Source organism: Neolamprologus brichardi, chromosome 4 (assembly GCF_056152115.1).
Source record: "Neolamprologus brichardi isolate AB-2024 chromosome 4, ASM5615211v1, whole genome shotgun sequence".
In the NCBI taxonomy this organism is placed as follows: domain Eukaryota; kingdom Metazoa; phylum Chordata; class Actinopteri; order Cichliformes; family Cichlidae; genus Neolamprologus; species Neolamprologus brichardi.
Genome location: NC_142107.1, coordinates 21,217,718 through 21,245,514, shown reverse-complemented (window position 1 = coordinate 21,245,514; position 27,797 = coordinate 21,217,718). Strand labels below are relative to the sequence as shown.

The window sequence follows — 27,797 nt, the reverse complement described above, 5'->3', positions numbered from 1 at the left end:
GATCGAACCGGCAACCTTCCGGTTTACAAGATGAGCTTCCAACCCCCTGAGCCACGGTCGCCTCGTGTATTATTGTTGCTGTGGATCTGCAGGTAAACTCAGACCTGCACACTGACGCTCACCTCCACCATTTGATAAATGAATCCTTTTCAAGTCTTGGGGAGGATGTTATCGTCTGTTCCTTCCTCACCTGATTCTTATCCACAGGGGGATCAAGTTCAGTTATCTTGAACTTCTTCTGCTTAAGTTTTTACAAATGATAAAGTAGAGTTTAAATACTGTTTTGTTATGATTCAACCATTTATTTGGTAATAACGAGATGAAAATGCTAGAACATCATACATATAGTTACAAGGCTTAATATTACCAAAGTGGCATGTGGAACCTATAAGGCATGCACAACCTTTGCATAGGGCTGGAATGGCATCTTACAGTACTAGCAAAATACTGCCAGTGAGTTTATGCTTCGTCTATTTCCCTTTACAGGAGGAGTGGTGAGAGGACCGTAAGAAAACACAAAATAAACTGAAACGTAATCAAGGGATAAACGAATTAATATAGTTAAATAATAAGTAAAAGCAGAAGCAAAAGTGTCATGAAAACAGGAGATGTAAACAAGTGACGAGGAAACAGAGGAGGACAGCATACACACAAAAACAGCACTGCAAGTACGGCTATAGTGTTTAAACACGTTGGATTGTAACTTTCATGAACACACAGTGAGAGAAAAGAGCCTCCACAGTGCCCCCTGCCTCTGACCATCAGTAACAACAGTCTTCACTCCATATATAATAATATTTAGTACATATTTCATATATAAATGTCTTTTACACATCTCTTAGCGAGTGTCAGTCCACCAGCTGATAATCAGATTTAAGGGCAGCTGGGGCCACACGCTGAATTGGAAGCTGCAGCTCCTTCCTGTGATTGGCTGAGGAGGCGCTGTGTCTCGCTGGCCTGTGAGTCTGGGCTCTCTTCCTCTGAGCTGGGTGGGACGTAGAGGCCCAGGACCTGCTTCACCTTAACAGGAAGCTCCTGGGGTGGAGAGGGAAGAGGAAAAAGGGGAAGTTACAAAGCAAGCAAGTTGTTAAATTATCAGTTAACATAATATAGCACAAGATAAATTGTTTTCAAATCAAATCAAATCACTTTTATTGTCACATCACATGTGCAGGTACACTGGTACAGTACATGCGAGTGAAATTCTTGTGTGCGAGCTTCACAAGCAACAGAGTTGTGCAAAAATACAATAACATAAAACAAGCAAAATATAAGAATGGCTAAATCTGAGACTAATAAATATATGATTTAGCCATTCTTATATTATATATATATATATATATATATATATATATATATATATATATAATATTTATAATAATAATTTATTATAATATTATAATTTTATAATTTATTATAATTTATATTATTATTATTATTATATTTATATATAATTAATTTATTTATATAATTTTATAATTTATTATAATATTATAATAATAATTTATAATATTATAATAATCTTATATATATATAATATTTTCCTATTATATTCTGATAATAATAATAAAAAAATAATAATCTCAGACTTGGACCAACAGATATTTTACTGGCTGTATGTCGAATCATGAGGTATGAAGTGGCCCTTTGTCTTACCTTGCACAGAAACAGCTGTAGGTAGATGGCCTCGGCTCCACGCAGAACGCTCTGCAGGTCCAACTTCATTGTCAACTCGTTAATGTGCTGCAGATGAAAAACATTATAGAAGATGAAAATCTGCATGATTACAGAAAAAAAAATAACCGTCATCTTTAATCCAGACACACACCTTCAGAATAGTGTTGAAGTCATGGTTCGAGCCTATCAGCTCTTCTCGCTGGGACTCGAGGATCGAACAGGCGATCAGCAGGTGGAAGTTTTCACATGGAAGACGAGTCCAGAGGACCTGAGGAAGAAAACACGATGCTATAAAATGCGATGTCAAGATGCAGCCCAAACAATCCTTACTGTAGACTGTAAAATAGTAGCACATAATATATAAAAAAATTGAATGTGGGATTTCAATTAAAGGTGAAGCATTCAGTTTCATAACAAAAATCAATTCAAGACACAAATATGTTAAATTGGTACAGTCAAGCACTCACCTCCCACAGTGTGAGAATATCCTCAAAGGAAAACTCTCTCTTGAACCAGATGAGCAGCCAGCGGAAACAGAAGCAAAGCGAGCCGCTGTCCTGAGAGTCTGAAGGACAATCAAGGAAGGGAGAACTGGAATTTTAGTTCTTTACAAAAAAGAAATTATTATTGCACATTCAGAGTTTTCTCAGTTTCATACATATGCATGACATGTATGTCACCTTCAGCATATCTAAACTTATATGTGAGAGGTCAGATTCAACAGAAAACACGGTAATGTCTTCCTTTGACCTCTGGTCATCTTTCTGCATTACTGCTATATTTAAGGTTAGACTTCGCCTTCGGTGTCAAATTGACCCAAGCTCAAACTGTAAATTCATCCGCCAGTCTCTCCCTGTGACTTTATCTTCTGCCCCAAATGCCATGCAAATTGACAAGTTGCTCCTTTTAGACAGAAGCACATGTATACAAGTACATGTGGTCAGAATGAGACCTCTGGGGAGTGATGGGAACTGAAATTAGTGCTGAGGTGCAAATCAACACAACAATGAAGGAGGTAGCTTTAAAACTTCTTTATCTTGCCCAGCTTTACTTTGCACGTTTCATTTTACACTCTCACTTCTACTGTTAATCTGCCTGGCTAAATAGGAGCTCACTTACCCAGGAAGTCACAGAGCTCTGGGTCCAGCGCCTTCAGCAGGATACTGAGCTGAAGAAGCTGCTGCTTCATGGCCTCCTGAGACTCTTCAAAGTTCTGGTGCTGCAGGAAAGAAAAACAAAGACCTGTTCTTCAGCTGGCGTCTACGACTTCTTACAAATACATCTATCTTTTGGACGTTTCTGCTTTGACACTCCGTTAATTTCGTTAGTTTTTCTTTCACTGCTTCCTCAGATCTCAATGATTAATATCACATTTCAGCACAACATAGAACCAGATTTTTTAAGAGAGAGAATGTGCATTTATTTAACATTTAATAAGGTGTAATGCTTGTGATTGCTGGCAAACAGCCTCAGGCTACAAACCAAAATCCAGTGAGTGTTTTTGTGGTTGCTTCACAACTGGAGACAGCAGCGAGTTAGCAGAAGAGCACACTGAGAGACATCCAAAGCAGTTTTAAGTGTGGGCTTTTTATATTGATTCAAATCAGATGTTAATGAGGTCTTAAGTCACTCCACAAAAATCACTTCACTGGCCCAAGTGCATTTAAACTTTCAAAGGTTATGTTTGTGCTGCTGCCGAGTTAATTATTCTCCATTCGGAGCAGAAATCGACTCAAATATAGAGTAACAGCTTTAAAAGCTCTTGTGTGTCTCAACAGAAGATCACGGGTTTGTGACAGACGATAACAAAAAAGAGAACAGATGTTTTTACTAACCACCAGCTCCATGAATCCTGTCAGACACCAGAATGACTCCACCTCATTCTGGGTGACGAACAGGATAGGAGAAAGAAGATCACTCATCCCCTGCACATAACCTGCACCGATGAAAAAGGAGACCTGTGTTAAACCTGTGTTACAAACATATTTACATACATACTTTACTCAAACTGCTTTGAATCGCTGCCAAACCCTTTGTTGATTGGTCTTAAAACATCATGGACATCTCTGTTGTTTCACTGTTTATTTTGTTGTTTGCTGAACACAAGGAAGTAGAGAAAATTAGCCAACTAGTGTTAAGTAACAGGAAGCTGTAGAATACTTTTCCTCCTGTTGTTACAAATCTTTCTGGTCACTAGACGCCACTTGTACTGGCACCGTAATGCTTGTTCAACTTTTATTTTCATATACAAACAATATGAAGTCATGTGAAAGTAAGCTACTGAATCACGTGGTGTACTTAGAAAACCAATTTTAGCAGCAATAGGTTGACGTGATGGGTAGGGCTGTTCGATATAAGGATATATATCGGATGACGATAAAAACGTCTATCGTTTCATTTTACGCTATCGTTTGTTTCGTGGTGTCGCAAAATAAACTGTTTACGGCAATATTTTTTCATCGTTTTGATGGTCACTGTAGTGGCTATATTAATTTCTTAAAGTTCTCTCTTTCTCTTATATTTAATATAACCACACTACGGACGGACAAGCGCCTGTTTTTATGCGTTGTGGTTAGCAACAACGACGGTAACACTGGCTATGTCCCATTTCAGGGTCTGCACGCTTGAAGTACGCGCACTACGCGTACTACGTACGGTGCGTACTATAAGTACGAGAAGTGCGGAAGTGAGAGGCGTGTGAAATGGGACGGTATATGCTTCGTCGCGCTGTTCAGGTTGCCTAGCAACCATGATACTAACCGCGAGACACGTTACATACAGCTTTGTTTGACAGAAATGAAGGAGAAAATTGTTTTGTTGGTCAGTTTTTTGGTCATTTTTGTCATGACATCACTTTGATTAGTTGAGTATCTGAGGCTGAAACCACAGGACTGTAAAACATGATTCAAGGGCTTCATTTCTGTACTGAACAGTCATTTAAGATTAGCTAGTAAATAATAATTAGTTAATGTTGGTCATGAGACTAAAGTCATCTCACTGTGGTAATGTAAATATAATATGGCCAATATTATAGTATTGTCAGATTATTATGATATATATATATCTATATAGATAGATATATATCTATATCTACCTATATAGATATAGATATAGATATATAGATATATAGATATATATATCTCACTGACTTTCAGCTTGTTGTGTTTGTGGATATATGACTGACTTTAATTATCCATAAAATCATCAGATTCTCTGTAAGATTAAGGTCGACTATATATATATTTAGAAGTAGAGGCTTCAAAACCAAGTTAATGCTGAAAGTACAAACATCACTAATGTCACACAACTTTGCCGACATGTGGTCAACAGCAATGTTTTAATGTTCTTCATTATTAAACATTCGCACATGAATAAGTGACGTCATGTTCAGTACTTACTTTTGACAGCTCACTCTTGGCCGCTCCCTTCTGCCGTATTTTGCGGCAAAATTATCCACACCCACCGCCGCGCTATGAATTGTGGGATATATGGGACCACGAAGCGTGCACCGGACCACGCTTGATATTTGGGGAAATCGACGGCGCATTTGGAGTATGCATTTGAAGTACACTTCGAATTGGGACAGCCGTCGTCGCGTGGCGGTGACGTGATCGCACTTGAAATGCGTACTTCAAGCGTGCAGACCCTGAATTGGGACACAGCGACTGTCGCGTGTCCGCTTGTTTATGTTCCACATAAACCTTTCACAGTAAAGCTCAAGATCCTGTTGAGACTTTTCAAAATAAACTGAATCACGTGAAAGAGCAGATTATTTACGGATGAGAAGTAAAAAAAAAAAGAGTCGCCAGGTGCTAAAAAATAGACCTTAGACTCAAACGTTAGAACAGGCTTTTCCCCGCAGCACGCCCTGTAATAAATACTCACAAAGAAAACGGCGGCCGTTACAACTTATGTCTAAAAATGTATCGTTTCATGCATCGGTTTAAACACTCGACTCCAGCTACATGACGCGCAGCTGGAAACACTTCCCGCAAGTCGAGCTGCCCGAGATTCACAGAATTTACAGAAAATGTTACATTTTTGTGATTTATATCGTTATCGGGACGATAGAATTCTTATATCGGGATATGAGATTTTGGTCATATTGCACAGCCCTAGTGATGGGTTTCTATATGACTTCATCAGTATCTGGAGGAGTTTTGGTCCACTCTTCTTTACAGCATTGCTTCAGTTAATTGGGCTTTTAATGGATTACTCTCTTAAGGTCCCACCACAGCACTTCAATCAGGCTGAGGTCTACACTTCGACTGGGCCCTTGCAGCACCTTGATTATTTTCTTTTTCAAACATTCTGTTGTAGATTTGCTGTTGTGCTTGGGAGAGGATGTCCTGTGAGATGACCCAATTTGGGCCAAGCTTTAGCTCTCGTACAGCCTTACATTTGACTCTGAAATATTTTTGTATACAGAAGAGTAGGGGTGGGAGAAAAAAATCGATACTGTGTAGCATCGTGATATTTTGTTTGCTAATAATGTATCGATACAGGGACAGCAGAAATTGATATTTTGTTACAAAAAAGGTTTTTGTGCTCTGACTTCAGAGCATGTTGATCCTTTTTCTGAGCAAGAATCCTGACATTCCTTCACTGTCCAAATGTGACAGTTTACTTATTTTAATTTAAGACATGTTTTATTTTAATTAAGTTTAAAACTTTTTTATTTAATGTAAAATTATATTTTGTTTTAATTTACTTTCAAATTCTTCAGTTGCTGAAGGGGCTGCATAGTTTTCATAAATTGCAGAGTTCAGAATAGCTATAATTGTACCAGATGGTTGATTCAGTTAAGTTGGACTAGACTGTAATACAAACCGTTCAGTTTGTCAACAATAAAACTGAAATGAGAGAAAGACTGAGTGTGAGACTTTGATATTAGAGAAAATGAATATTGATAAAGTTTACCTTTATGTACAGAATCTGAATATCGCAAAATATTTTAAAAAATTGCAATAATATCGTATCGTGCGTTAAGTATTGTGATAATATCGTATCGTGGGATGTATGGTGATTCCCACCTCTACAGAAGAGTTCATGGTCTAGTCAGTGACTGCAAAGCCGTGGCACTGTTCTTCATGCCCCAACACGTCTACTTTGGTTTCATTGTTCCTGAAGTCTTGTAGTTTGCTCTTTCTAAACCTGCACCATGTTCTTTTTAGAGAGAACGGGCTTTCTCCTGGCAACTTTTACAAACAAGCCATAATTGTCATGAACTTAGCTCATGGGTTTTCTGCTATTTCTATGCGCCTTGCACTGTGTGACCTTGGGGCAAATTTGTTGGGTGTCCACTTCTGGGAAGATTGTGGCATTACACCTGAAAGATCCAGACCAGGAAACTACCAAAGGTGATATTTTTGTCAGTCACATGTACCGGTGACCAATTTATGAAGTGCACATCTGTTTACCAGCGGTTCATAAATACACACCCAGATCAAAGTTGTACATGCAGTAAGTCATCAGCACGTCGTGAAGCAGGGTCAGTCCCGGATTGTCATTCCCAGAGAAGAAAGTGTTGTGTCTGTCTGTCCTGTTGACGTCTCGCTCTGTCACAACAGAACAAAGACAGTTTAACTTCTGACGGGCAGCTGACTAAACGCTGAACAGATCTTCTGTTATTAGACGTACTGACCTATCAGGCTTCTGTATCCTCTGAGGAGGGAGTTTCTCATCTCCTGCTCTTCACTGACAGACTTCCACTGCACCTTCATCCTGAAGTACTCATCCCTGCACACGCAGAAGGGTTGTTAAAGCAAGTGAATAGTTCAAGAGTTTAGGAAATACGCTGGCTCGCTGCTAAGCATTAAAAAAGAAAAAAAAGTGGCTGCAGTTAGCTCAGGAGGGAGGGAGAGCAGGTCATCTACTAATTGGAAGGTTGGTGGTTCGAACCCTGGCTACTAACCCAAAGTTACTCTCTGATGTATCCATCGGAGTGTGTGTATGTGTGTTTGAATATTAGCTATGAAAGCACTTTTGTAGGAAATGTGTGTGAACAGGGCAAGTTGTATAAGTGTTTTGAGCGCTCACGTGGAGTAGAAAAGCGCTATATAAGAACCAGTCCATTTACCATTTACCAAGCAAGGCAATGAGAGTGTTTCCCAAAGCCTCAATAAATTATCATAAAGATATGACAGGAAAAAGAAATTATACTAACGTTTTGACCCGAAGAATGTCCTCTCTTTCCTTGGCAGTGCTGTTCCACGGATAAAACCCCAGCAGGAATTTCCATATCTCCTTCCTCAGTGAGTGTGTGATGCCCTGCAAGATGCACAAAAACCCCATCAAAGAATGCACACCTGGTTAATCATGAGAAACACATGTTTGTCTCTAAGGCTACGTTCACACTGCAGGCGAAAGCGCATCAAATCCGATTTTTTTGACCCTATGCGACCCATATCCGATCACGGTATGACAGTGTGAACGGCACAAATCCGATATTTTCAAATCCGATCTGGGTCACTTTCGTATGTGGTACTGAATCCGATACATATCTGATGTTTTAGAAAGCGACTGCTGTTTGAATGGTCAAGTCGCATTAAATCCGTCTTTTACGTCACTGACACAAGACAGACGCCAATTATCAGCGCCGGAGAAGACATCGTGAACGCTTCCTGGCCATCCAATGAAACTGCTGGGAAGACAGTGTTGGAGAAACGTGAACATTTTATTTGTACTGTATAATCTGCAGATTCTGACAGAAATCTTCAACTATCCTTTGAAGCAGCGCTCCTCTAAAACAGCAATAAGGATCATTATTAGGTTATTTACATTATTATGTAAATAACAAAATAACTTAAAGCAAAAATTGGGAAACGTAAAGTCCGAAGTCTTTATATTAAGGGCCATCAGGTCTAAACAGAGCGCGTTGTGTGTGACGTCTTCTTTTGCGCATGCGGGCCGCTTTGAGCGTTCACACTAGAGCGCGTTTGCTGTCGCATTTTATTTGTAGTGTGAACGAGCAGACAAAAAAATCGGATTTGATCAAAAAATTGGAATTGAGCATTAAGATCTGCAGTGTGAACGTAGCCTAACTCTATTTACTGTCCTACCCCTCTGAACACAAGTTCTTTGATTTTTTCTTTGCAAGTCACTCGCCCCTCAGAGTCCAAAAACTCCTCCCACTTATCCAGAGGCTGTCCCCTTGTTACATCTGGTTTGGGACCAAGTTCCACACCCTTGATGAAAGAAATAAAAGCAAACATTAATATCTTACTTTTTACTCCATCTATCCGCGCTCAAATTATCTTTTTGTATCTTTCTCTTACGCAGGTGATGAGTTCGAATCCGGGCTCTTCATCCGGCTGTGGAGGCAAACTGGGATCCTGAGGAGTACGTGTGTGGATGGGGGACTCTGGAGGCCGAAGTGCTGCCCTGAAGAAATTTGTGACTTTGGAGAATCCACCAAATGTAGTGGCATACGGGTCATGGATAAATCTCTGTTATAGGTGAAAAAAAAAGAATGTTTATGCAAATGAAGACCTGTCGTTTTAAGTATGATGTTTCCTTCACTAATGTTAGCTGGTACCAAAGGCTATGATTAAAAAGACAGATGAAACCACTGTCGCTGCCACTGCATGTAGTCCTGTGTTGATTGTCTGTTATATGTTATATGTAGCACCAAGGTCTTGGAGGACCATTGTCTCGCTTCACTGTGTACTGTACCACTGCATATGATTGAAAGGAAATGCCACTTGACTTGACTTGACTTGACTTGGTGGAACCTGTTTGAAGCTCTGATGGTTTCGTTTTTGGCCGATCCCATCTTGCTTTCTATGCATAATCTGTATGAGAGCAGTGCACAGATACAGAAACCTGCTAATAATTTCTGTTTTGTGTGATCTATTAGTACAATTACCTGCACAGTTAGTGGAGTAGCTGAGGCGAAGGCTGGTAAACAGCTACTGGACAAATCTGCCTGTGATGGCATCCAACTGTCAATGTGACCATGCCCAAATAATGCAACCTACTTTTGATAGGTTTGTAGCTTAAACCTATTCGCTGGAACGTTGAAGACAATGTAATTACACAGCAAAGCAAGACACGAAGTAGGCAAAGTTCTTTATGTTTCTCGTGCACGGGAGAGAACCGGACAAACGCCGTTCCTTCGCTTGACCCCAGTTGGTCTCGTCCGCTCCCCCGTAACACTGCTCTTTTATTGAGGTTACATGAATATGCATAGGTTCATTAACATACGACGTCTACATACAAACAAAGAGTACCTTGCCTGTGTGTGTGTGTGTGTGTGTGTGTGTGTGTGACTGTGTGGTCAGAGTGTGACCCCATAAATGACTTCCCTAAACCTACTGGTCTGGAAAGTCCAGCAGTTCACCTAAACAAAAGGCACTTAGACTAAAACAGATATAGCTACGTTAATCCTACCGTAAAACAATAAAACAAGGTTCGACCTCTTCCCATGCCCCCAGGATGTAGGTGTGGATTCCAGAACACTCTGGAATGCACACCAAGCCTTTGCAGCCTGCTAAAGATCACACATCCTATCACTACACAATTAATTAAACACCTCTACCAATCTAAAACTAATTATAAAACTCTAAGCATATATAAGTAGATATTTCTAAGCAGAAATGACAATCAACATTACAAAACCTAACAACTTTAAACATAAAAACATCTGAAATTGGTTTCGGAATTAGTCGTCATCCGAGGGGAGACTCGCTCTGGAGGCCAAAAACTCTGAACTGCAAAAATGCTATAAACATGTTTATTACTACTCTGCAGTTGGAGGTGTTAACATCGGGGATCTACATAGCTCAAGCTGCTTTTAGAGGAAATTGAGATTATGGCACTTCCACATTAGCTTTTGTTTTCAAGTTCTGATTCTGCTTCGGTGGAAGATGACCTCATCACCGGGTCACTGGTGTTAATGGACAAGCTAGTAATTCATAGATTTTAAAATGATTAAGTGCGAGATTACTTAAAAAAATTACTCATTAGAAATCCAACATGCACTATCCTCTAAAAAAATAACAACAAAAAAAATCTACTTACTGAGACAAGATCATTGCCTCCATCCTCAAGAAACTGCAGCCTATCAAAGGACTGAGGGAGCGTGCCTGAGTCCTGGGGGTAGGCAAGGAAGAGCCGCCCGTCAAGTGGTGACCTGATAACAAGAACAGAAACCACATGACACGCTGACAAAGAAGTAAAGGGCATCTGAAACTGAGGTACTAATCAGGGTTTCTCCAGCATGTAAACAATGCTGGCATTCCACTGTAATTAGTAATCTGCTGCTAAAACGATTGCAGTGATGCTTACGGGTCCAGAATGATGTAGCGCTGAAGTGCCCTCAGCAGTTCTCGGGTTCCTCCTCTGTGGAAGTGCAAAGGAGGCAGTGGGTGACCACCTCTACTAGTCAGCACGAGAAAGTTGCGACCCAAGGAGAACCGAGACCTCCGAAGAGAGTACAGCTCTGAGAGAGGCAGCGAGAACGCCCACTGACCTGTGAAAAAAAGGAGGAGATTTTAGTTTTCTGAGCACGAGCCTTTGCTAGGATCACCAGAAAAGCAGACTGCACCTGAATTTTTGACTGGGACGTGTTCTCGTTCTTTCTTCACCGTGCTTATAACTGCCCAGTCTGGCTCATACCCCGGGTCGAAGTTTGTATCCTCTTCCCCTCCATCACCATCCTGATCAGGTGGAGATTATTGGATGAGAATCCCATTCGAGCTAATAACAATACAAATACTTTTTATTCTTCAGCATGTAGCAAATAGATGGTTCCTAACCTTTTTGCTGTAGAGTACAGCAGGAGCGTTGCGACCGTCATCCTCCAGTGGACTCCACTCTAGAGCTGGCAGCCCAGCCTGAAAAAATAAAGACATGATAGGTTACCCCCGTGCTTTCCTGATCATACCTTTGACCTAAACAGTCTTAGCTCACACAGACTTTCTTACCCGCTCCACAATGCGGATGAACCCTGGGATGCTAGTGTCCTGGTTACTCCTCTTGGCATTTGTGTGGAGGTATACCCCCTCCTTCTCAAATATCAGCTGAGGAGAAAAAAGACCCACAGAAATATGAAGTAGCAGAAATTAAGTGTAAAATATATTTGCAGTTAAAGGTGGTTTTTTTTTTTTTTATTGGTGTCAAATTTCAGTCACTCAAACAGGCAGGTAATAAGAATTTGCCTAAAGATTATTTTAATCAGTCATCAATAACTACAGTATAACTGATACCTTGTGTGGTTGAACACTTGTTTCTCTCAGAAGTTGAACTTGAACCATATACAAAGAGCAGGGATTTAATGACCTGTGCATACTCAGAATTCCTATCGCTACTGGTGTTCTCAGGGTAAAGAGGTTGTCCACACCTCCTCACAAAGGCTAGGCACTCTGTGTGACATCTAAGCAGCATTTCAGGCTAGCCCAGGCCCGTTTTTGGCCAATCATTGTGGAATTTGTATGTTCTCAATACAACTGATTGGGTTCTCTCCACGTACTCTGGCGTCCTCCCATAGCCCAATGTGTCTTTTCAGCCCCAGTCACACACACAAACTGGTCAGTGACCTCCTGGCAACCCAAAATCCTCCAGCAGCCACTTTGCCTTAGGAACCAGTGGTCACCAAACAGGTCTGTGTTCCTGACTTAGGGCTAATTGGTGGTACTACACTGACAGCAAGTTGGTTGTAAACAAAGAAAGTTTACTGTCTTGCAGTTAAAAAAAAACCCCAAACATCCACGTGGAATAAACTTATCACATGGCAGATGGATACAAGAATTAACGTCTAACACAGCTGATACAAACTGACTCGTAGTCAAGTGAGAAAAACAAAACGTGATCATTGTAAAAATAACGTAAACTTTAGAAATCATGAGAACTAACTGAAATACTTACATGATAACACTCAATCTGTAAAATTAGCTCATTTAGTTTCAGTCTTTGTCAGTCAACACCACAAGCATTAACCCACAAAAACCATGGTGGGTTCAACTCAGGAAGCTAAATGACAGCTCGGTATTTCCTAGGAAATAGCTCGAACGCCTTAATAACATATAGTTATGGCAAACGAGGTCATCGAGACCTTATTTAGAAGATTAACGTATTTTCCTGTTATTTTTCACCGTCTGAGAAACAAGAATTGGGTAAATTAAACCTCATTTGAAAAATGATTGACGATGGCTACCTTTTGGAAAACTGGACAGCAAACTAAAATTAAAAACTAAATGATACTAATAAAAAAATAAATAAATGCAAATGTAGCCCACCCAGTGCCCAAATGTGATTAACGAGCCCGTGCACCACGTGACCAGTCAAACAGCTGACCCGGCAGGTAAATCATAACAAAGAGCTGGTAAGTGACACATTCACATCACATGACTATAAAGTCACTGCTCTGCTCAGGTCAGTGGGTGAAAGCGAGACAGCCAAACAGGAAAAGTTGAATTAAGTTCGCGACTTTCTGAACACACTTTAAGCTTTCATGTCTGTGTGGTTATACACACAACTATACAAACAATATATCCAGCTCTTATATCGAGCTAAAGCACCACGTAGCCCAGCTCGAGCTTAACGAACGTTACTGGAGATCCACAGCTAGCTTTAGGTGCTACCATTAGTCAGCTATCAGAAGTTCTGCCCAATATTCAACAGCACAGTTACGAACATTCACAGAAACAGCCAGTGAAAACGTGTTAAACATTTAATTCAGGAGTACCTTATAATCCTCAGCGATTTGCTCCATTTTCCTGTCGTCTCCGTCGTTCTCCCAAAACAAACGTGACGTCAAGCTTCCTGCTAATGCAAAACCCCGCCCATGGAAACGTCATGTCAGAAAACACCCAATCAGAACGTAATTTGTACTGCTTTGTTTTTAAATTATATTTTAAACGCTTTAATATTATTACAGAGGCCAATATTTATGTAAGAGTTTATGGTATTATTTGATTTGATTTGATTTTAATGTCAGCTACAGGCTGTGTCCTATTATGCCTGAATACCTTAATGTAAATTTTTATGTAATGTACATGACAACCACTAGAGGGCAGCAAACAACGCTGACTCTAAACAGCATTGGATTAGAAAAAAAAAAGAATAACTTTAGTTGTATTCTAAAACAACAACAACGACAACAACAAACACAGTTACAAAGTGCCTCACAGTTAGGATGAACACCTACATCAAAAGACTGTGCACATCCCAAAACACAGTACATGTGTTAAGTATACTTGATGTAAACTTTAGCTAAAATAATGAGGAAATGATTACATGAAAGCTACTCTAGACTACTCAAAATTAGGTTTCAGCACTTTCTTTTTTAAACAAACCAATGACTCAGCTCACTTAAAGGAAGAAGAAAGGATGTTACAAAATTTACTGGTGTCAAAGACAGAAAATGTGGGCATGCACAGCATTTTAATGTGAATGTGGCCCAAGAATATCACATAAGACCATAAAAATATTCTGATTCTGGGTTACTTGGCTGTCAAATTGCAGCTGAATAACCAGAGCAGATCGTCAGGCCTTAGACAAACTCGCTGCTTTCAGGGATATTTCAAAAACAATATTTCTGGCACTGATCTCGGTGGGGATGAACAGATGGTACCTTTCAGATGCAGTCGCAGTTTCAGGCATCCCTACATCCCCTCTACACCAGCAAGATAATTACATTAGAACAGAGGATATCACAGAGAAATAATAGAGTTTTTGTATGATAGCCCCATATCTGCTGCTAAAATAGTGTGGCTGATTGGGGTTTAAATAATTCATCTATTTACAACCTTTTTATGTGTTTAGAAAAATTTTACTGTGACCAAGAGCTGCTATAATCAATATTTATTTGATTGCAACTTATTAAAAGGATAAATGTCAACGTTAATGTCTATTTGGGAAATATATAAACACAGATTTATAAAGCTCTAGGAAGATCCTGAGGAGAGTGCAAAAGAGCATCTAGCTACAAAAGGACCACATCTCCCTGCCGAGCGCCAGCTGAGAGAAACATGACTCCAAATTCATGCTGATCTATAGCTACTGAACATGATGATGATATCAGGGCTGTGCTGACAATTAGTTTCTTCTGGCCTCGCAAGAAAGAAAGGAAGAAATGCCACATTTAGAGGTGCTGACCCACATTTTATTTTTTACTATTGTGCAATTTCAGACAGTGATGTTGCACTTTTTCTCAATATAACTGCTAGACTACAGCTAACATAATTACACTACTCTGAGGTGTTTCCACATAGCAGTGTAATAATCACAGCAATACGAGCGGCTCATACTGATCATTGGATAGATGTTTATTCGGCACCCAAGTGTGCTGTTGCAAGCTCTCATTGTGACCGCCAGGTGGCAGAAAACACACAACTCCAAAATCAGTCAGGCTGCTGGTTCACCGAGGGCTGCGTCATTAACGACACTTTAAAGGGAGGGACGGCAGCTGCTGGAGCGATCCAGCTTTTACTGCAGAAACAACGCAGGCCCATAACTTCCGAGTAGCTGGTAGGGCAGGTGGGCTTTAATGAGGCTTGGGGGGATAGCTCCATGTGCACGAGAGCAGAGCGAGCACGAGCCCGGCCCCAAACGTCTGTCACGTGTGAAACGTGCTCTCGAATGGAAGTCAGTAAACAGGTGACGTCAGAGAGGCGTCAAGTTAGGCAGAGTTAAAAAACGGATAAGAGCCAGAGAGAAAGAGAGAGAGTCCTGAGTTCAAAGAGCAGAGATAGTGGTAAAAAAGAATTTGTCAAAGCATATTTTAAAAATATTTCAACTTTTTTTTTTACCCAGGGATTTGACTTGTGTTTCTATATATGTATTTTTCTTTCTTTCTTTTCTCCAATTAAAATTTAAACTAATTTAGATGAAGTGGAAAGATTTGTTTCTAGGACGGCTTTCTTACATACACGTCTCGATTTTTTTTCTTAACAAAATAAATAAATAAACAAATAAAATAAAATAAAAAACCGGGTCAGAATCCAAGCTGGCTTTACTGATTAATTTAAATACATTAGCATCACCTTGACATTTGGCATATTAAGTGAAAGTAAAATGCTATATATAACACAAACCCTGGGATTATAATATGGTTTATCTTTTTTTTTAATAAATAAATAATTTATTGCTATTAACCTAAACCTAACTTAAACCCAAGTGCTTATCTTTTTGTCATTTAGTTAGTAAATATGTAGTGTAGGGATTCCTTTGGTGCTTAGGAGATTCAGCAGTTGTAAGAACTGTGTTTGTGGGAGATGCTAAGGTAGCACAGGACCAAGTGTAATAGGCCGCTTCGTCTTGCTCAGAGAAGGAAGCTGATTCAACACAGTACTCTAATCTGTATGTGTGCAGTAGATCTACTGTTTCCTGAATGAGTTACTGTAGCTGATTGAGTAATAACTGGGGATAGGTTTTCCTCCAGAGAGACTCGTTTTAAAGTATTTCCTCAGGAGTCATATACCCATATACCTGGGCTCTGTGGTGTTGAATTTCTGTCATTCATTGAGTTGTACTTTCAGTATAGGGCTTGCTTTGTTCTGTTTGTGTTTAGGATTTTAAATTGGCCTCAGTTCTTCTGTGTTTTCTAGGACTTCCGGCGGCTAGTGCGCACACTAAGGCCAGTGGACTACGATGGCTTAGAGCTTTCTAGAAAAGTTGTGTGATCATGTAGTCAGGGTGAGGTCATTTTAATAGTACCCCAACTTAATCTTTAGTAGGACCAGTGGATTTTTATTATTATTATTTTTTAACATTTTATTAACTGATTTACATTTCCTTTTGAGGACCACGCATGTTCACCCGACTCTCTGGCAATAAACTCAAGTAATTTATGTAACTACCTATAATTAAATAATTTAAAGTTTTGGAAGTTATTAGGAAGTAAATAAACAAGTTATCCAAGTTTACACAAAAATCCTTAAAAGCAAGTCTGGCCAACCTTGAAACACTAGGACGCTTATTTGATAAGTTATGTTGAAACTTAATCTAAATTCACTTTAAATGCACACTGAGAGATTAAAAAAAAAATGCAGGTATTAAATTTATTTGAAAACCCATTAAAAAAAAAAACAATGGGTAACTGTATACTGATTTTTCCTCCTGTAAAGTAAGAGTTTAAAAAATACTTTTTCTCCGAAAGTAATATTTTTTACCAACAGCTTTGAGTTCAAGCTTATTTTACTTTAAATAAAAAAAAAATGCACGCCGTTTTATGTTGACGAAACAGGCTTTTATTGCGAAATTCTTGACCGGAAAAGGCCTTATTAGTCCTTGCTAGCTTGCTCTCGCTGGTGTCGAGCCTAGCAAGGGGAGAGAAACCGTGGCAGAAGGCACAGTACGAAAGATTCAAACAACTTTAAGGTCGATAAACATCTGGCAGCGTGGAAGAAAGAAACTGACAAGGTAGGTGAAGCTCTCACCTCGTTTTTGTAATTTATCTTTCCAAATCTTGACTCCTACTAAAGCCCGAAAATGGAGGTGAAGTGTGCTTCCATCATGAGGAGGTTGCACACAACACTGCTTAAACAACAAGATCAGCGACAACAACAACAACACCAACAGCAACAACAACAGCTGCAGCAGTGGTGGCAACCGTGCAGTAATGCCCACAGCGTGCAGTTCAGAAATGAGACATAAATCAGTGCAGAGGTGGCAGCAAATGGAAGCAGGAGCGAGCATAGTGGTTTGAAAGCGGTGCAGTAGCTACAGTAGTTAGCATCGGTAGGTGTCATGCAGCCCACAGAACTGGTGGGGGCTGCGACAGTCAGACTAATTCATGCAGGTTTACACGTTAACCTGCACACACCTAAATTAGACCAGGTCCCATAAAACCAAATGTGGGTCAGAGAGCGTGTTTGCATGCAACAGTGTGGAAGGCATTAGGATGGCATTTTATTATATTTAACTTAATAAAATAAACTACGCAGGTTGAAGGTTTGGGGTTGATCACACGAAGAACAAATATACAACAGTTTATTTGAATGCAATTGTTACAACTTCGTGTAAGCATAAAGGGAAGCTAAGGTATGTTATTTCAGCTGCTGTAATGTCTGGGGACCATCTTTGGGTGCCAGTAGGGGTACATCCATAGATCAACACTGTTTTTTTTTTTTTTTTGCTACATTCCTTGTGAGACTCACATGTTGCCCCACAAGTGACTTTTTCAGTCTGACAAAACTACGTCCAGAATCAACTTTCTGTGATTGACTTGGGAGTGTTTTCTAGGTTGACTAAACCCCAGTTAACCTCTTCACATCCACCTAGTGAGTTGGGGTAGGGTTAGGTTGTCACCTTTTCCTTTTTAAGGAGTTTACAGGTACTTGTAAATGGCTTCACCACTTATTTTGATATGGAAGAGTTTTCCTTTCCTGCTGATATCTCAAAGGGATTTGTATTTCGGGCTAGAGTGAAACCACTGACCGTTTGCTTGCCAAGTGAATGTGTTAATCACTACACTATGGAGCTAAACCCATATAAAATTAGTGAATTGTGAGAAATGTTCCCATCTAACCCCTGCAAAATCAGTCTGTTTTTAATGTCTGTGACATGCAGTAACAGGAACAAGCACTGGTACTCTGTATGATTTATGTATTTTCTTACAATCCAGTGGAAGCTGAATTTTAGGTAATCTTTCCTGTGTTAGGTGGCTGTTGCCTAATATGCAACTCTTTCAACCCCTACGTTATTTGATGGTGGCTGTTAAAGGGGTTAAAGTATAATTGGAATCCTTTAATTGTCATTAAACATCAGATGTTCAATGTAATTAGAGGCAGTTCCACTATGATCTCAGTTTAAAGTGTTGGATTGTGCTTGAAGAACTTTTAAGTCTTTTTGTAATCAGTTGTCTGCATTTTTTTAAAGTTCTTCCAACTTTTTTGTGTTTATTGTTCACATGAAAAAAAAAAAACAGCAGTGATTTAACCCAACTCTATTTATTTATATATTTTTTTAGGTATCACCAGCAACTTGACAACACCTCTTCTCTCCCCTGGCTCTCCAGTGTGTAAGGACACCACCTTGTATGTCATATCTCAAAGTCACCCAGTGCCTCTCTGCCTAATAGGTCCTACCCTTCCCCTTCATCTTCATCAGTGCAAAAACTATCCATACACCAGCAAGTGAGTAACTGTAAGTTTTCAGCCATTTGAGCAAAGTCAGACACGCCACAGCTACCAAAGTCAGTATTTTGTTAAGTTTGGTGCCCCCAAGTCCTCAAAGCTCTTCATCACTTCTTAGTATTACTCAGTTGTCTCATCAAATCAGCTCATCAAAGAAATCCGTAAACAGCATTTAGCACCATTATGGCCTCCATCACGCAGTCATCCGAGCTCGAAATCCCAGACAACCACAAAGAGAGCTGGCTGGCACTACTTTCTGCAGCAGAAGTGTATTGCCAAAAGTCTGGCTGCGACCTGGCCATACTCACAGCCTGTAAGAAGTTCCGGTTGGTGACTGGAGAAGGAGAAGTGGGGAGGAAGCGGGAGAGTGGCAGTGCCTTTTCCAGGGAGTGCGATTTCTCTTATAATGTATGGGGTCAGGGATTTCTGGCTGAGTCGGCGCGTCGCTACATGGATGACATCGGTGTGCTGCACTCCACAACCATGCTAACAGCCCAAAAGCACACACGCCAAGCTGGAGGAGAGGGAGGAACCAAGCTAGTGGTTGACTTGACCTCTGACCCTGGAAACAGGGGGGTGAGTGAACTGTTTGCTTTAGATAGCAAACTGCGGTATTGACTCAGAAAGTTCACATCTGTAATGTGTTTGATTCTCTGTTGTTGGTGCAGAGCTTAACAAGTGACGTTGTAGTGGGAGGAGTCAGTCCTAATGGAAGACTGTACTCCCAAAACTACCCGTCGATCTACAGCTCAGGAGCCGTGACCGGGCAGGGCGGCGGGCAGAACGGTACCGGAGAGAGGGAACGCGAGAAGAGCGCGATGGAGGCCGAGCGAGGTCGACAGAGGTCTGGGATTGAGGATTTAGAAGAAGAGGGTGAGGATGAAGAAGAGGAAGAGGACATGGATGAGAGGAGACCCTATGGGAATGAAAGTGCAGGTGAGGAACGACACCGTAAGCTGTTGCTGTGTCCCTGATCCATTTTCTTTTAATTTAAGAAAAAAACCTTAATTATTATAATACATAATAGAGCAGGGCGATATGACCAAAAATATTTATCACGATATACATTTGAAAATTTGCGATAACGATATGACTGACGATATAATTGACACTAGACAAAATACTTTACAACTCCACAACTTTATTAGTGCAAAAAACCCATCAATGTATTTTTACTTAAACAAGCAGCTGTTTTTTATGTGCATTAAAGTTATATAAAAATGTAACAGTGCAAATTCCTTGCTGACAGTTTTTCCGCTTTCGCCCTTCTCATTCTGCGTCGCCGCCATGTGCGTATGTAAACAGAGGCACTGCGCATGCGCGTTTTACCCATATTCTATCGCGATATTTCATTTTCCTATCGTTGCCCAAAATTACACCGGTATTACCGTGAACGGTATGATATAGCCCTGCCCTAATACATAATATATGCCCACATATAAGTTCTATTAAACTACAATCGGTTTCACAAAAGGACACATGAAAACCACGTCAGCGTCCACACTTATTCAGTTGTAGTTTGACTTTATGTTTGCTGAATTATTTTAATAAAAATTCAACACGTTGCCTTTACCTAGTCTGTTTTACTAAAGATGGTATTTGTGGCCATTCATTTATGCACAGCTCTCTTAAGGTCCCTCCACAGCATTTCAGTGATGTTGAGGTCCAGACTGAGCCTTTGTGAAATCTTGGTTCTTTTTTTTTGTTTGTTTGTTTGTTTGTTTTCAAGCTATTCTGTTGGAGATTTTCTGTTGTGCTTAAGATCACTGTCCTGTTGCATGATCCAGTTTCAGCTATTTTTTTTAGACAGATGGACCCACATTTGACTGTAGAATACTTGGGTAGACAGAGGAGTTCATGCTTGACTCAATGACTGCAAGGTGCTCATGTCCCGCAAATGATGGTGCAAAACAAGCATCATTCATCATTCCTCCACCACCGTGCTCAGTTGGTGTGAGGTGTTTTTGTTGATATCCTATAATAATAATAATAATTATTTTTCATTTTTTCATTCCGTCTCTAATTGTCATCCAAAAAAGGAAAATCCCAGGGCAAACCCAAAATATCTACATGTGACTTGGTGGTGATTTGCTCATTTAGTCCTGCAGGCTCTCTGGCACCATTACTCTCCATCCTCTGACTATTTAATTGCTCGTTTTATGAGCTTTTATGAGCTGGCCATATTTTCCAGCCACACACACTTTAGATAATGAGGAGGTTGCTCATCATTCAGGTTGTTTCAGTTTTTTGATCATTAAAACGCTTCATTCGTTCCGTTTTCACTTTCTGCAACAGAAATGTTAAAACGAAGAGTTTTAAAACATTTCGATGGTGTTGAAATGTGTGCAAAAAACATTTAGGAAAAGAAAACGAGAAATCAATTTGTAATGCACGTGTTGTGTTTATTCCAATTCAGTGGTTCTTAACCTTGTTGGAGGTACCGAACCCCACCAGTTTCATATGCGCATTCACTGAACCCCTCTTTAGTGAAAAATAAAATATGATTTTTTTCAAATTCAAGACATAGATATGTTTTTATTGGTGCACAAAATGAGCCGTGCATGTCACGGTGGAGGCTCTGCCGAACCCCTGAGACCGACTCACCGAACCCCTAGGGTTCGATCGAACCCAGGTTAAGAACCACTGCTCCAATTCAAAGTTTGCCTTCTGCTTCAGGTGTGTTCTCTATGGATGAGGACTCTGTTTCTCGGGACTGTGAGCCGTTCTTTGAATCTGATGGAGAGGAAGAGAGCACGGATGGTGAGCGTTCAATATGCTGAGCATCATATGTACACGTGCACACATGTGCATGAGCTGATTTTCTTTCTTTTTAAATTTGTTTCAGGCTCCTTGAGTGAGGATGCCCCTCCGCCATCGCGCGGTATGGCTGTGGGTCAGGGTGCGTATTCATCCCGTCAGTCCCATCCCATGGCGTTGGCCCGCTCCCTGCCTGTATCTGTGCCTGTGTGGGGCTGCAGAGGAGGCAGAGCTGCTCAGGGAGACAGCAACAGTGGAGAACGGGTGAGCACATCTCGGACACTGAGGCCAAATGATCTGACCTTCTGTGTCACACATGGAGATCGGTGGGCAGCCAGTCAGTCATTTACAGCTCAGACTAACTAGTTTTAACTCTTAACTTCTTTTAAGTGTTGATCACCATGGATGGTTACATACAGACTCAGGTCCAAAGGGGTCAGCAGCACTGACTACTAGAGGTGGGAATCACCACACATCCCACGATACGATATTATCACAATACTTAACGCACGATACGATATTATTGCAATTTTTAAAAATATTTTGCGATATTCAGATTCTGTACATAAAGGTAAACTTTATCAATATTCATTTTATCTAATATCAAAGTCTCACACTCAGTCTTTCTCTCATTTCAGTTTGATTGTTGACAAACTGAACAGTTTGTATTACAGTCTAGTCCAACTTAACTGAACGCAACCATCTGGTACAATTATAGCTATTCTGAACTATGCAGTTTATGAAAACTATGCAGCCCATTCAGCAACTGAAGAATTTGAAAGTAAATTAAAACAAAATATAATTTTACATTAAATAAAAAGTTTTAAACTTAATTCAAATAAAACATGTCTTAAATTAAAATAAGTAAACTGTCATGTTTATTGCTGCCATAAAAAAAGTTAAACACATTTGGACAGTGAAGGAATGTCAGGATTCTTGCTCAGAAAAAGGATCAACATGCTCTGAAGTCAGAGCACAAAAACCTTTTTTGTAACAAAATATCGATTTCTGCTGTCCCTGTATCCATACATTATTAGCAAACAAAATATCACGATACTACACAGTATCGATTTTTTCCCCCACCCCTACTGACTACTGAGCAATCGGGTAACTGGAAAAATTGTTAGAATCCTTACTGGGACCAAAACATTACATAAAACGCAAAAAGTGATAGTTTAGAGTATAAACCAGCAGAAACTTTGGATTGTAGGTTAAATTAGTGGTGCCTTTCGCAGTGTTTCATTTTCAACCATTTTTAATGTTTTGTTTTTAAGCATTTCAGCATTATACAGTTTAATAAATATGCAGTAGACCCACTAATATACTTACATAATCCTGAATAACAGTCCAATAACATTCGACTCCAAAGAGAATTCAATTTTATTAAATCGAATGATGCATTTCATTTTGATTGCCCGTCAGTGACCTCACATCTGCTCTTATCAAACGAATCTGTGTGCTAATGTTATCAAAGCGCATCACAACAACGTTCAGCAGCTCTCATGAATTTATTTGTAGTGCGTCTGTGTCGATCACAGATAACATGCTAGGCCACCCCACAATTAAATTTGTCAGATGGTGTCTGCTGCTGTAGCTCTATGGCCTCCACTCATGTAATGTTAAGTTCGTGTGATGGATCGTACATTGGAGGCTGATACCTTTAACTTACTAGATAATCTAAGTTATGTAGTACAGAACGGCAGCTGGGAGAGCAAGTCCAGGAAAAAGTGGAGTTTCTGCTGGGCCAAACTCAGGCATGCATCTATCTACACGCTGTCATGCCTAAACAAATAATAGTTTGCATAAGTAAATGCATAATGCATCAAAGAGTGACGTGTAGGAGCTGCACAGAGAGTGTCGTGTTTTACAACCCCTGTTCATTGCCATAAATGAAAGGAGGGGGAACAAATTAGAGGTCAGATATGAGAAACTATCAACTGTGCAGATGATTGATGCCTGCTTTGCTTGAGCTGAAACACCAGTTTATGGTTGTTTGTGATGTGTGTTCTTTGCATGTGAGCTGCACCAAAAGTGCAAGCGCTGCACTTCTTAAAGAGTCATTTTAACGTATTTCATTACTTCATCTTGAATATGCTGAATTTATAGCAGCACAGTTACAGCTGCAGTCTTGTTGTGCTTATGTAGGTTGATACGGTTCAGACTGGTTCTAACTTCTTCTTTAAATGTTGGGGATAGTGGGAGATTGTCAAGAGATTTATTCTAAAGACATTTCTTCAGCTAAGAATCTAAAGGTAGAAACACACAGACGCTGCAGCTTTTACTTGCAAGGGCATGATCACAGAACGCTCACACCAGAGTGGGGGCCCTGTGATGTGCGCTTTGTACCTGCACTTGCCTTTATTTATATACAAAAGTAATACAACGGTGAATACGTCTATTCATTAACAGAGGAATGTTAGTATGTAGGGAGTGAAGATAAAAGTGGTTCAGGTGTATGTGTGTGTGTTATTCTGAAGGACGTGGCCCCTCTTCTTGAAGATAAAAGCATCCAGCTCCCCTCTTCCTGGCAGGAGTGAAATGATAACAGCTTGCTCAGCTATTATCACTGTTAGAAAGAATTTATAAAGCAAGTCTTGATTCCAACAACAGTCTAAGTCATAAAAGGGTCATCATGCAGTATTCTATAATATGCAAACTTATATCACTAAAAGATTATACTGACTACTAATAGAGGTGAGAATCACCATACATCCCACGATACGATATTATCATAATACTTAACGCACGATACGATATTATTGCAATTTTTTTAAAATATTTTGCGATATTCAGATTCTGTACATAAAGGTAAACTTTATCAATATTCATTTTATCTAATATCAAAGTCTCACACTCAGTCTTTCTCTCATTTCAGTTTGATTGTTGACAAACTGAACAGTTTGTATTACAGTCTAGTCCGACTTACCATCTGGTACAATTATAGCTATTCTGAACTATGCAGTTTATGAAAACTATGCAGCCCCTTCAGCAACTGAAGAATTTGAAAGTAAATTAAAACAAAATATAATTTTACATTAAATAAAAAAGTTTTGAACTTAATTAAAATAAAACATGTCTTAAATTAAAATAAGTAAACTGTCATGTTTATTGCTGCCATAAAAAAGTTAAACACATTTGGACAGTGAAGGAATGTCAGGATTCTTGCTCAGAAAAAGGATCAACATGCTCTGAAGTCAGAGCACAAAAACCTTTTTTGGTAACAAAATATCGATTTCTGCTGTCCCTGTATCGATACATTATTAGCAAACAAAATATCACCATACTACACAGTATCGATTTTTTCCCCCACCCCTAACTACTAAGTACAATTTTATATTGACAGAGATATAATTAGGAATATGTAGATGTGGTACATTCAAGTAGAACTGAAATGTTTTAACAGCTGTGAATAGTTAGTGCAGTCATGTGGTGCTTTTAAAAAGGTTTAAACAATAATAAACACATTTTTTGATGGTTTGATCTCGTTTCATGTCAGATTTCACTTTTTTTTTTTTTAAATGAATTGTTGGATAACTTACCATGAGTTAAACTCAGTGCTGATCTGAGGTTTATCTGGTGGTACTATCTGTAACTAACAAATTTTAATGGTATCAAATGTTAGAATGAGGTTTTCTGATTCAGAATGAATGCAGACGTAATGCCTGGTCGGTAGTTTAAACACGAATGTTATAATCTGTTTAAGAACAGCCAGTTTAAGCTCTGATCCAACAGCTCGATGGGCATAGATAAACAGACCTCCTGAAAAGAAATGGGTCATGACATTTTGATAATTAAGCAGGCTTTTGTTTTTAGCGTTCATGCCCGTTGGTGTCAGTCCATCCTGCCATATTTCATGCTGTCTGAAGACTAAAACAAAGACGCTATTCATTTGCACCCATTAATGGCCAACGGCACTGTCGAACACAACTGACAGAAAGAGTGTTTACGGTCGAGCTGGGAATGTCGAACACCAGAAATGTACAGGAAATGAACATGAAAAGGCAATATTTGATACTCATTAGTTTCAGTCCATATCCCTTGTTAACCGCTTGTTTCCCTGTGTGTTTGTCTCTTAGTCGGGCTGTGCTGACCTGGAGCACATCGCTGCCAGTATGAAGGCTCTGCTGGCCCCTGGAGCCACCGATGGGACGGAAATGTTTGGGGCCCTGCCTCGACCCCGTCTCAACACAGGGGACTTCTCTCTCAAGCACTGAGTGAAGGGCGGAAGGAGAGGGTGTAGGGAGGGAAGGAAAGGGAGTGAGGCAAGTACAAAGAGGGAGAGTGATAAAGGGATAGGAGGAAATGTGGAGAGGAGTGACGGGAGGAACCCTGGATTTTCTGGCAAATGTGACGTACAGTATGTGACACAGTGTAAAAGCTAATACCTCCATTTATTTCTCACTAACCAAAATTAACGGCACATGCTTTGTGGAGTAACTTTCCTAAAGAAATGTGGTTATGAACACTAATAACGTTTCAACACTACCCCTGCCCCCTCCCACTTCGTCAATACTAGCTCCACGACACTACATTACAATTGGACCTCGAGATGTTTGTGTAGCGACCCACTGCACTGACTAAAAGTCACTAAAACAGGGTGTGTAATCATGTACCTGGTGTTTTTTGGACGTTTGCCTTTTGGTCAGGTTACCTGTGAAGTGATGAGACTTTGGGGAAGAGCCGCCTGTACCCGCTTCATCATAGATGCTGCTTCTTTGTGCTTAAGTTCCAACTTTGAGTTGTATTAGCTTTATTATGAAGATGAGGCAATATGTGGTAGTTAATAGTTAAACTTTTTTTTTTCGATTGATGCCACTCTCAAGTCTGTTAAATGTGGAGGCATAACCGGAGACTGTTAGCTTAGCTCGTCTCAGTTTGGCAAAGCTTTGCACACCAGAAACTAGATGGACTCAGTTCAACCTATCAGCCCCACCAAAGCTAAAAATTAACATGTTATAACCCGCGTCTTTACCAACAGAGGGATCGAGGCCTGTAACTAGTTTATCCAGCCCTTCACAGCAGCACCCGACTGTGCAGCATTTCTAGCTTTACAAATGTAAACAAACAAGGAAAAATGGATACATTGGCCATAATTTCAGCTTAGGAGTGTTCAGGGGTGTTTCTTTTCACTGTCAGCATTACAGTGAAACTGTTTAAAGTTGTACTGTGAAACTACCCTGACATATGGTGTAAATTTTATAAGAGGTTCTGTAGTTCTTTACGCAATTTTGGCTGCATATGGTGCTAAAAATGGTTCCTACCTTCACCTCAGAATTACAGGAGGAAACTAACATGGGTCTAAATCATTTGCAATAGGTAGTGGTGCTTAGTAACTTTACTATGCACACGAAACTGTCTTTAAATCGTTGCTGTAAACAAATTAGATGCATGTTAATCAGTGACTTTTAAGAGCGAGCCAGCCCCTGTGCTATTTAACCTCTGGTTCTCAGTTCACACCTGCAAAGGTATTTGTGTTTCAAAGGTAAATAGGCAAATTGGTCCTTTTTAAAGTTTAAAACTTGCAGGGAGAGTCTCAACTTTTATGGAGAAAACATAAATCCAACATTCCCCTGAAAAAAATCCTATAAGATCCGCACAGATCTGTGGGTTTAAACGCAGAAAACGTTTGCATCTGTTGGTCATTAATCATTGACGAGGTCAGATTTAACTGCAGGGCCTCGCCGTCATGCTAAAGTTGCCACATTTGTTTTTTTTTCCCCCTTCTGTATTCTCCCATCATTTACCTGGTAAGATGACCAAGAGGCCTGCTGTTGCCCCCAATAGAAACCAGTCTATTCCTTCTAAGGGGTAGAAACCAGTGGTTGCTTTGATATGAAGCTTGTGGCTTTAGATAATGTGAGCAGAGAGCAGAGGACACCAGCACCTCGTCGTAACATGCCTATTTTTACTTTTACTTTTGCCAACGAATGACTGACTGATAGAATGATTGTAAATCAAAACTGATTTTTAGGAGATGGGTTTTTTCTTTTTTTTTTTCCTTTTTCTTTTTTTTGCTCCTGATATGTTGTTGAAAAGATTGAATGAATGAGAAGACTGTGTGAGAGAGGGTGAAAGAGAGGTAGAGTGGATCTGAAAAGATAAATGTCCATGTGTGACATTTCGAAAAAACCAACAAATGTTCCGTTAACTACTTTTATGTTTCAAATAAAGGAGCAACACCAAGAGAAAAGACTTTCTGTGTCATTATAGATGTATTCTTATAAAAGGCCTCTAGAGTGTACCAGCGCTCTGTTTAAGTCTGCCAGGCAGCAGTCGCACAGATAT

The 27,797-nt window shown here is 39.9% G+C and overlaps 2 protein-coding genes across 2 annotated transcripts; one reads left to right on the top strand and one right to left on the bottom strand.

The window, feature by feature from the left end:
- Positions 1-281: 281 nt before the first annotated feature.
- Positions 282-13,444, bottom strand: tbc1d17 (TBC1 domain family, member 17). Its single transcript, XM_087840029.1, has 17 exons — positions 13,364-13,444; positions 11,604-11,699; positions 11,436-11,513; positions 11,225-11,336; positions 10,966-11,149; positions 10,699-10,810; positions 8,955-9,125; positions 8,739-8,864; positions 7,844-7,947; positions 7,322-7,416; positions 7,119-7,235; positions 3,513-3,613; positions 2,797-2,896; positions 2,145-2,242; positions 1,829-1,945; positions 1,657-1,743; positions 282-1,035 (listed from the first exon to the last, which is right to left on the bottom strand). The coding sequence occupies exons 1-17, from the start codon at positions 13,388-13,390 to the stop codon at positions 874-876; spliced, it is 1,887 nt and encodes a 628-aa protein (XP_087696155.1). The 5' UTR covers positions 13,391-13,444; the 3' UTR covers positions 282-873.
- A 3,453-nt stretch (positions 13,445-16,897) lies between these two features.
- akt1s1 (AKT1 substrate 1 (proline-rich)) lies at positions 16,898-27,705 on the top strand. The gene is made up of 6 exons (XM_006803051.3): positions 16,898-17,040; positions 18,590-19,331; positions 19,424-19,691; positions 21,432-21,515; positions 21,601-21,776; positions 25,589-27,705. The coding sequence occupies exons 2-6, from the start codon at positions 18,939-18,941 to the stop codon at positions 25,724-25,726; spliced, it is 1,059 nt and encodes a 352-aa protein (XP_006803114.2). The 5' UTR covers positions 16,898-17,040; positions 18,590-18,938; the 3' UTR covers positions 25,727-27,705.
- The last annotated feature ends 92 nt before the right edge of the window (positions 27,706-27,797 follow it).

Coding starts and splice junctions, on each gene's coding strand:
- tbc1d17 (XM_087840029.1), bottom strand. CDS start 13,390: ATGGAGCAAATCGCTGAGGATTATAAG. Junction 11,514..11,603: donor TCATCCGCATTGTGGAGCGG/GTAAGAAAGTCT, acceptor TTATTTTTTCAG/GCTGGGCTGCCAGCTCTAGA. Junction 8,865..8,954: donor GATTCGAACTCATCACCTGC/GTAAGAGAAAGA, acceptor TCTTTCATCAAG/GGTGTGGAACTTGGTCCCAA.
- akt1s1 (XM_006803051.3), top strand. CDS start 18,939: ATGGCCTCCATCACGCAGTCATCCGAGCTCGAAATCCCAGACAACCAC. Junction 21,516..21,600: donor AGAGGAAGAGAGCACGGATG/GTGAGCGTTCAA, acceptor AATTTGTTTCAG/GCTCCTTGAGTGAGGATGCC. Junction 21,777..25,588: donor ACAGCAACAGTGGAGAACGG/GTGAGCACATCT, acceptor TTTGTCTCTTAG/TCGGGCTGTGCTGACCTGGA.